The sequence below is a fragment of the Zeus faber genome (genome assembly GCF_960531495.2).
Source record: "Zeus faber genome assembly, chromosome: 19".
NCBI lineage: Eukaryota > Metazoa > Chordata > Actinopteri > Zeiformes > Zeidae > Zeus > Zeus faber.
Genome location: NC_137206.1, coordinates 9227039 through 9236999, shown reverse-complemented (window position 1 = coordinate 9236999; position 9961 = coordinate 9227039). Strand labels below are relative to the sequence as shown.

Here is a 9961-nt window from a genome sequence, read left to right as displayed (position 1 = left end):
GATGAGCATTCTAGAGATTCTAAACAAACAAACAAGCAAAAAAGTAACTACAATTAAGTGGAAATGCATTGGGTCCGATATTCCGCTTGCATGCACTCAGCCCCGCTGGCACATTCTCTTCACGCTTAGCTCCGACCATCTGTCCCACGGAGCCTTTTGGAGATGCACATTTCATTAACCTTAAATTCCTTGATTTAGATTAAACTCAAAAGGTCAGGAATCCATTGCTATGAACCAGCCAATGGTTTTCTGTTCACCAGCTTTCTAAACAATGGCCAGGCTTTACATTTTCGCCCCTCTGTAGAGTAAGACAAACAAACAGGCCCCCCCCCGTCCCCCCCCAAAACCGACCTCGCTCGGTGAGTGGGCTCCATCCAGCCCTGTGGGATACACCGCGTGGGAGGACTAAGCCTCAGGGTGAATAGTTGCGGTGTGTGTGTGTGTGTGTGTGTGTGTGTGTGTGTGTGTGTGTGTGTGTGTGTGTGTGTGTGTGTGTGTGTGTGTGTGTATGTGTATGTGTATGTCACTCAGAACCGATGTTGTGGTCAATTTCTGGTTAGTACTGGTGGTCGTAGAGGGCTTGATGTGTGCGGTCTGTGAGTTTTTGGAGAGCAAAGTAGATGAGGAGGCGTGTGTGTGTGTGTGTGTGTGTGTGTGTGTGTGTGTGTGTGTGTGTGTGTGTGTGTGTGTGTGTGTGTGTGTGTGTGTGTGTGTGTGTGTGTGTGTGTGTGTGTGTGTGTGTGCCTTTGATGAGCAGAGAGTGGGAATGAGTGTGTATGTGTGTCTGTAACTGAGACATGATTAGGTTCAGTGGAGCCCTAGAGTGTAGGTTAGTGCTGATGATGGTAGAGGTGCTGATGCCTGCTGTTAGCCTCTGTGTGTGTGTTTGTGTGTGTGTGTGTGTGTGTGTGTGTGTGCGTGTGCGCGCGTGTGTGTGGGACAGCGTGACTCAGAGTGCAAGCAGCAGCTATTCTCAGAACGGGACACCGCGGGACACCCTGCCACTCATCTGAATGTTCTGGATCTCTTCCTCTCTCCCTCAAAGCTTCTCTATCTCTCCCTCGCTCTCTCTCTCTCTTTCTCTCTCTCTTGTTTCTGTCTACCTATTTGTCTCCCTCTCCGTCTCGCTCTGCCTCTGGCCTCAATCTATCACTGCATGCATTCAGGTTCATATAGAGCGGTAAAGCGAGGGCCACATTATGTGATTTTTATTTTTATTTTTTCAAGGCCGATTTGGCAATGATTTCAGACACTAGCAGGGTTGGTCTTTTCACAATCATTTTGCGTGTGCCGGTCAAAGCCTCAAACCGCAACGGGAATTCCCCGCATGGCGGCGAAGCCCAAGAAAGCGGCAGGAGGGTGACTGTCGACTTGTCAAATGGAGGAGCAACTCGTGGCGTGGCGGCAGAGTCACGAGGGTCTGATCAGTGTATCACGTCAGCGCTGCGAGTTCGCTGCACAAACAACCAACGGCGGCGAGCTGTGCAGCGTCCATGTTCGTTTTGCCGTCGAAAAAAGACATTCTCGCTGGTGCAGGAGTACCGCGGTGCGTCCGTTCTGTTCTCTGTCTTCAGATTTTTGCGTGTGCGCAGAGGATACTGAAAATCTGGAAACGTTACATGTACCCAAGTCGCCTTTGCCGATTTTGCCGCTGAACAACCTCCCGGAGTATTCTACGGCCATCAGACTGTGGAGTACCAAACTGTTTAAGCTCTTCCCTCTTACCTTCGACTATTATGACCTTGTATTCCTTCCTTCGTCCTCCTTTTCTGTCTCTGCTGTGCCGTTTCCCACCGTCGCCCTGTATTTTTTGGGTTTTGCCCTTCTGTCTGTCTCTCTTGGTAAATTCCTCCCATCAACTCCTCCCGAATCTGGCTTTGGATGTAGGTGCTACAGTCCGTTATCGCTCCCGGTCGCCTCCCTTTCCCCGTCTCTCTCCCTCTCTGCTCTACGCTCTCTTTTTGGTCATGTTAAAGCTTTGGTGCTGAATTCCTCCCCACGGAATTTTGTATATAGCCTACCCTAAGCTCTGATGTCTTCTTGCCCTTGTTAAAATGTGAAAAAAAAAATGTTATTGCTTTTGTTTTTCTTCTACTTCCCTTTGGTTTCCTCTGATTTTTCTGCCCCTGAACCCCCCCCCCCCCACCTCTCTCTCTCTCAGGGGGAGGTCATGGTGGAGGAACCTGGTGACTGCTGTCCCGTTTGTAGGAAGACCTTTCCAGGTCAGTTCCATTATTTACAGTCGATCCAGAATAGGTAAAGAATCGAAAACTACTAAACCAATGATTTGGAAAACACTTCAGATACCTCATCTTTTTGTGGTTAAAAAGAAAAAAGTGCAGCACTGGCGTTGATTTCGAAAGTCAGCGTTGGAGCTAATGACCCAGTTCTTCACAGTGCACTTCACACAAGACGGGATTGTTTTTAGACCCCGATATGAGTAAAGTCTTCAGCTAGACTGAAGTTAGTGCTCAGAAATACGCAACTGTAAGTTTCGTAATATCCTTGTCGTATTTAGTTTATATTCAAAAAATAAAAAAATAAAATCAACTTCTTTTAAGTTTGCGTCCTTAATCCCAGGGGGAAATCTCACCATACCCAATTAGTTTGAGATTACATTACTTAGCCCACTTTAGGGCTTTGGTGTGTGTGCTTCTCTCTCTCTCTCTCTCTCTCTCTCTCTCTCTCTCTCTCTCTCTCTCTCTCTCTCTCTCTCTCCGCCAGGCTGAGAGGGCACACCAATGTCACTGTGCTTTTCCAGAATAGACGGACTCTCTCTCTCTCTCTCTCTCTCTCTCTCTCTCTCTCTCTCTCTCTCTCTCTCTCTCTCTCTTCGGCTGCAATCCAAACACACGTGGACCCAAAAATAGTTCTCTCCGTCCTGTCGTGCTTCTCTTTCAAACGTTTTCTGTCCGTCGCCCCTCCCCTTCCCCTTGCACTCCCCGCCAGGCGAGCCGGAGGCGGAGTGTCGTCGCTACACGCAGGTCAGGAACATCACCAAGAGGGGCTGCCACCTGGCCGACGTGGAGGTCAGCTTCTGTAGAGGGCGCTGTCTGTCTAGGACCGACGTCATCCTGGAGGTACGGACTGACACACACACACACACTATGTATTGTATGGTTGACAGGACCTCTGCTACGTACCCTTCATTTCTTCCCAGGGATTAATAAAGTGTTATCGATCTCATACGATAGTTTCAGAGACAACAGTGTCGTATACTGTAGTGTGTATACTGTATGTTATGTTTTGATACCAAGGTTCATACTCACCCAAATGCAGGGTTCTCACCAGGTCCTCGAGGTGCTTGAAGTCCTTGAATTTCCTCCTAGGAAAGTTTAAGCCTTTAAAAAGGCCCCTTTTGTGCTGAAGTGCTTGAAGTCCAAAAAATGATTGTTGAGTTTATCGTTGAAAACTTGTGATGTTCCCCCTGGTTTTGTTCATCAAATTGTGACGCACTAACATTTTACATTAACATTTTCATAGATATACGAATATAAATAATAGACAATGAGACTAAAATTATATATTACTTTTATTAATAAAGATCACTTTGAAAATGTATTGTTTGTTTTGCGCGAAGTCCCTGAAAATTAAAATAACTGTGCTTGGAAAAAGTCCTTGAATTTCATATTGTATTGCCAGAATGAACCCTGTTAAAGGCACTTAAATGAAAAACATCAGCAACACACATGAGGGGGGGGTATTCATGAAGGAATGATTAATTGTTAAATAATAATAAAAAATACTTCACTTTCAGAATGAAACAACGATGTTTGGGGGTGACGGCACGGGCAGTAGCCCCCTAAGCACAGATGTGGTACCTTTAAATAATTTGCTGTATTGCTCATGATTAATACCCCTGATTAGAATATGTGGAGAACTGATGGGTGCGATGATATCCAACGATTTATCATGCAGTCACACTGGCACCGCACCCGTGTCAAGATGTTCTGCCTGTTTTAGACCACTAATGTAAAACACAATCACTCAACGGTGACAGGGGAAGTCAGCACGAGCGTCATAACACTGAGCAACGGCAACATCAAAAAAAAGAAACGACACTGGAATTTCACCGACCTCCCCGCTCGGCCGCGAGTCATTTCAACGCGAGAGACATGTAAGCACCCCTCACGGTGCTTTGCTTTGTTTTATTTTTATAAATTTTTTGCCACTAAACTCTCTCAGCCTCATCTGTTTTCTTTTCATCCTGGAGCCATGGAGCATGTATTATTACCATAGTAACTTTGTTTCCTCCTTCAAGTTCGACACCGTCTCGGGGTAAAAATAGAGTCGGCCGCGCGGCGAGCCGGTTGAGCAAAACACTCCAACCCCCCCAAAAAAACAAAAACAAAACATCAGCTCAGCTAAATGTGTCGCCCGGTGCCCGTTACCGTGGTAACCAAGGGGGCAGAGAGTCAGGGTGGAGCCGGCGTCCGATCAGAGTTTCCGTTCCATTGATTGCCGGGAGAGAGACAGAAGCCTGAGCACGCTCTCGGGAACAGAAAAAGGTTTTGCTCAAATAGAGTTTTCTCACAGACGCACGCACGCACGTACGCACGCACGCACGCACGCACGCACACACACACACACACGCGCGCACACGCACAAAATACACAGAAAGACATTCTGCTGACCTTTCAAAATATGACGCTCTACTAACTGGGAATTTCTAATGGCCTCCCTTTTCTCTGGTTTCATCCACCTTATTATCCGTCAGCCGTCTTCCCCTCAACGCGCCGCTCCTACTCCGCTCCTCTGCATATCCTGTCCTTGCCTTTGCTCTCCACCTCTGCTTAATTGGACACTTACGGGGGAAGAAAAGGGGGGGGGGGGGGAGACGTCGCTACGCCCGAGTCGCCGACTTTCAAGTGTTCAAAAGCGATGCTGCTCCTCTCTCGGAGGGATTTTACATACATAAATAAATCTCTGCCCCTCGTATTTAAAATGTTGTCACTTTGGAAATGAGGGACCTTAACAACAGACCGTCTTTTCTCTAATTATATGTAGTTAGGTTGGTATTTATTTTTTTAAATGGCAAACGAATTAATTAAATGAAATAATTTTGTTGATCGACCGGCTGCATTGCATTCTCAACCTTTTTTTGGGGTTTAATGAGCGATCTCTTTTTTCCAGCGGTGACTCCTGCATTCTCCCTCCACCCCTTATTTCTGTACCTCTTACCTGTCGTTTAACCCCACGTCACCCTGCGTCGCTCCCGCTGACTCTGCTAAACTACACACCGAACGATAAAGCTGCCGGCGAGAAGTTAAAACGGTGCCTCGTCGGCGGAGCAAGCCGTGCGAGAACCATTTTTGGCTCCTCAAAGACCCTTTCAAGGATCTTTAAAGAGCTATTGCGTTGTGTTTTTGTCTGATTACCCTTGTGTAGATTAATAATATTGCACAATATATATTGGCTGGCAACCACCCACTCCCAGAGCATGGTGGGGTTTGGTTATTTTGCAAATCTATGCCAGCACCTACCATCCAACAACTCAAATAACAATTTGTGGCCGCCTTTCTCGGCAAGAAGGCCACGATGGCTTTCTCTCCGGGGATTAATTCCTGGGGGATTAAGTCACGTTTTAACCTATTTCATCTTATCTTATCAGGCCCATGCCAGAAGCGAAAGGCAGCCCCGTTGAATGTCATGAAGCGGCGCAGCTAGTCGTGGTCAGTAAACTGAAAATATCCCCGAAAATATCCCCACCGCCTCAAGTGAGCGAGGAAAAAGAAAATTTCACTCAATCGATTCAATCGATCAGAGGAAGGCGTACCTTCAAGAACACAAGGGTGCACTTTGGACGGAATTCCGGGACCTCACCCAACACGGACGATCTCATGGATCGCCACTTTAATATCTCCTGAAATACCAAATCACCAGCAAGGTGAACCGTGAACCAGCCACCGAGCGAAACGGTTTCTTAGCCGCCGACCACACAGACTATTTCTGTGCCTCACTCATTCACGCTCCCTTTCTTTTCCTCGACTCCTTCCTCCCCCCTTTGTTCCACTGTGTCCCTCCATTCCTCTAACCCCCACCCCCCCTCCTCCCTCTGACCCCCCTACTCCTCCACTCCCTCATTTTCCTAATTTATTCCTCTCTCCACTCTCTCATTGATTCATTTATTGTTTCAATCTTGGTTTTTACTTTTTGTGTGTGTGTGTGTGTGTGTGTGTGTGTGTGTGTGTGTGTGTACTGTAAACAATCCTAAAGGAACGCGATTCATAATATTCAAATTCTCTGCTCTCTTAACCCTGCCACCTCTCCCCTCCTATTTGCACCATTCACAACCAACCCTCTGTCTCTCTCTCCCTCCCTCCCTCTCTCTCTCTCCCTCCCTCCCTCCCTCCCTCCAGGAGCCCTACCTCCAGTCGGTGTGCGAGTGCTGTAGCTACCGTTTGGATCCCGACAACCCCGTGCGTTTCCTCAGCCTGCGGTGCGAGAGTGGCGAGAGCGAGCCCGTGGTCCTGCCCATCATACACAGCTGCGAGTGCACCAGCTGCCAAGGTGTATAGCGCAACACCGCATGCGGGTGCGGGCAGGTGGGCGGGCGCGTGCGCCCGCACATCTGTGTCACGCTTTTTTCTTTAATTTGACAAGGGACATGGCGCTCGTATGCTGAGGTGTTGAACGGCGACGTGAAAACTCAGACGTCCGGTGAACACGCGGCGTGTGTGGCAGCGTGGGGGCCTCCCTGGGGCCCCTCCTGACGGCTCGCACAACCCATTCAAACAGCCGGGCTGTCCTCCGAATGTGGGCCCGCGGAGCCGTTGGAGGCTCCTCACCGCGATGTTGGACTGGAGTAATAAATTCCACTTGGATTCGGACTCGCGCGTCACCTCAAGGCTTTATTCATCCCTACACACTGGCTCAAGGAAGCTTTGATAAATGGTTTTGCGCGGTAATTGGCCCGGGCCCCAACGGTTGTGCTGTTGTTGTTGTTGTGGTTGTCTGTTCCCCCTCCAACTATCGTTTCTCAACAGTACACCACATAAACACTCTTGTATGCCCACGCACACAGAGCTGACCACGGTGCCCATTTTTTTTGATGCTCCCTCGTCTTCGAAACATGTACGTCTGGCCCCGCCCCGCCCATGAATAATTCAGTCGGTGGGGGGGGTATCCCCAGCTCGGAGGCAATTATGTGCTAATCCATTCATCAACATGGCTGATTGCATCAGTTAATTGGATGTAACCCCACATGCATGTCAGACAGAACAACTGACGCCCCCCCCCCCCCCCACCCCCCCCCCCCCACCCCGACTCCACCCGCCCAGCTCCACTACAGCCCACATCGCATCCGACTGAATCGGTTGGTGCGGAGATTAATCATTGATGGCGTGTAGATGCACATTCAGAAAAAAAGAGAAACTCACGATTCATGCTCCCTCCCTCCCTCTCGCTCCCTCCCTCCCTCTCCCTCTCTCTCTCTCTCTCTCTCTCCCTCTCGCTCTCTCTCTCTCTCTCCCTCTCTCTCCCCTTTGAATGCACAGGCACGTGTACTCTCAGACGTATACACGCCCACACAGTGGCACTGAGAATACGTCTCTACGCTCGCGTTCTCTCCCTCCCTCCACCCTGACTTCGGAGTGTCAGGAAAACGTGTTTGATTGAACGCATGAGGCGGCTTTGGCGGTTTTGTTACAGTGGCTTCTAACCTTATTCGTCTGCCATGTGTTTGGATTCTCATGTTGTTGTTTTTTTTTTTTACAGGAGGGGATCTCTCCAGACGCTGAGAGAGAGAGAGAGAGAGAGAGAGCGAGAGAGAGAGAGAGAGAGAGAGAGAGAGAAGAGAGAGAGAGATTTTGACTTTTAAGGTTCCTTTATTTGCAGTAAGTCATGTCACAGCAGCAGCAACCGGATCACAAAGGAACCAAAAAAAAACAACCACCGAAAACCAGACAGACAAATCAGTCAGCCCGTAAATAGGCGGCAAGAGTACAGACATTCCTCTTCAGCGATAACTAGGTAGGCAGGGATCTGTTGGTTTCTTCACCAGGTTTGAGACAACTGTTCACTATGAGGACAGCTCCCTTTGTAGCCATGACTTCCTCCCTTAGAGAGAGAGGAGAGAGAGAGAGAGAGAGGAGAGAGAGAGAGAGAGAGAGAGAGAGAGAGAGAGAGAAGAGAGAGAGAGAGAGAGAGGAGAGAGAGAGAGAGAGAGAGAGAGAGAGAGATGAGAGAGAGAGAGAGAGAGAGAGAGAGAGAGAGAGAGAGAGAGAGAGAGAAGGGCCAAGACGGATGAACGCCTGTTACTTGAGAACAGACAGAAGGTCAGGAAGGATTGGACGACGTGACAACCGCCGAAGAGATGACGGACACGCAGGGGGACCTTGCATCGCGTTAGTGTTCCGGCGCCGTTCGTCATCGCACGTCACTCTTGATAATTACGCGGCTCTTGTTCCGACGCCGCCGTTCCCCGACCCCGTACCGGCTCTTCCCTCTTGTGTTTGTCAAACAAAAGAACGAGCGATGGCAGGACCTATACCACCCAGATACCATCTCTAATATGTCGGAAACTTTTTTTTAATGTTATTATCTAAGTCAACCGTTTAAAGATGTCAGGATATGTTGCTTCCGTTGGTTTTCACGCATTGCTATTAAACACTCTTTAATACAACTCTTCCCAGTGTCGATAAACATTTTGTGCCAGATAAAGATAAAGAAGCCCGCTGTCAATTTCTAACCTTTTTTTTTTTTTTTTTTTTTCTTTCTCCCGCAAAGGTTGGCTTCAGTTTTTACTCTGTTCTCGCGTGATTTAAACATAGGAGCACCGACACTTCGGTCCCTCTCGGGCCTTTTTGGCGTTTGTATGTAAAACAGTGTTCAGAACGCATGGATTCATGTGCAAGGCCTTCATCCGAGCCGAGTTATTTGTTTATCCACTTAAACGCATCTGGAACAAGAAAAAAAAAAAAAAAAATAGTAAATGGAGTTAAACAAAGTAACGACAAAGTAAAAGACATTAGTGAGAGAAGTAAAGAGCGCGGCAGGCTGGGAGCCATCAAAAAGGAGGGCGCTGCCGTGACAGGCTCCTCGCCTCCCAGGCACTCTCTCCCTGACTAAATAAGGGAGTTGAGGGAAAAGCTCACCAACACGCCTCACTGTCCGCGCAGACCGCCCCCACCGAAATATCAACGCCACGAAATCGAATGTTTTTATTGCCGTTATCCTCTCAACATTTTGCTCAAAGACGCGGAATGAGGTCGCGTTAGACGGCGGGCGGGCTTGCGTTAAGCGGCGGCGGGGTTGCGGTAAGGGATCAGCAGGTTGCAGGGAACCTCTTTGTCCTCCGTCGGTGACGGAGAGGGAAACCCCCACCCACTGCTCTCGCTTTTTTCGGTGACGTATTTGAACAGCCTGTCTTGACACAAGGCAGCAGCGGGCGAATCCCCGTCCAGAACAAACACAAACACCGGCAAACAAAGAAGCTCCGCAAGCATGAATACCAACCCATTTTGAATTCTTTGTGAGAAAGACGCAGGGAAATATGAGCGCGTGCGTCCCCATAATGAGACGCCCCTGCTCCCTTTGTTATCACTCAGCCCCACGGCCAATGACAGCAGCCTGTGCGACAAGAAAACTGACCACGGGAGAAAAAAGACAGATTATCAATTGAATGGCGGGCATTAATTCAGTGTGAACTGGTCCAGGGTTGTTGTTGTGGTTTTTTTTTTTTTTTTTAAGATCTGTCCTTAAGATGTTTTGGGGTAAAAAGAAATCAAATAAAATACACACATCTTCCTTACAGTTTACAGCCAACTCAGAAGGACAAATGACAAACGTACATTCTGCGTGTTTCGAACTGGCCATGGCGGAGTTTCCACAATAACTGCTTTTTGCCATTTCCCATGGTCAGACACCGCAACGGTATTAAACTGCTGCATCTGCATTTTTTATATATATCACGCCGGCTCTTCCCTCCTTCAGTTCACACAACTGAAGTTTAATCAACACA

At 48.4% G+C, this 9961-nt stretch overlaps 1 protein-coding gene across 1 annotated transcript in view; it reads left to right on the top strand.

Annotated features, from left to right (window-relative positions):
• The window catches only part of sspo (SCO-spondin), a gene marked incomplete at its 5' end in the record, with an annotated part of 92300 nt that extends 84389 nt beyond the window's left edge, over window positions 1-7911 (top strand). The window contains 4 exons of the mRNA XM_080020094.1: window positions 2162-2222; window positions 2950-3080; window positions 6360-6510; window positions 7717-7911. Of these exons, the coding sequence (XP_079876220.1) occupies window positions 2162-2222; window positions 2950-3080; window positions 6360-6510; window positions 7717-7739 (366 nt within the window). The 3' untranslated portion in view covers window positions 7740-7911. The remainder of the gene's footprint in view (window positions 1-2161; window positions 2223-2949; window positions 3081-6359; window positions 6511-7716) is intronic.
• Between the last annotated feature and the right edge of the window lie 2050 nt (window positions 7912-9961).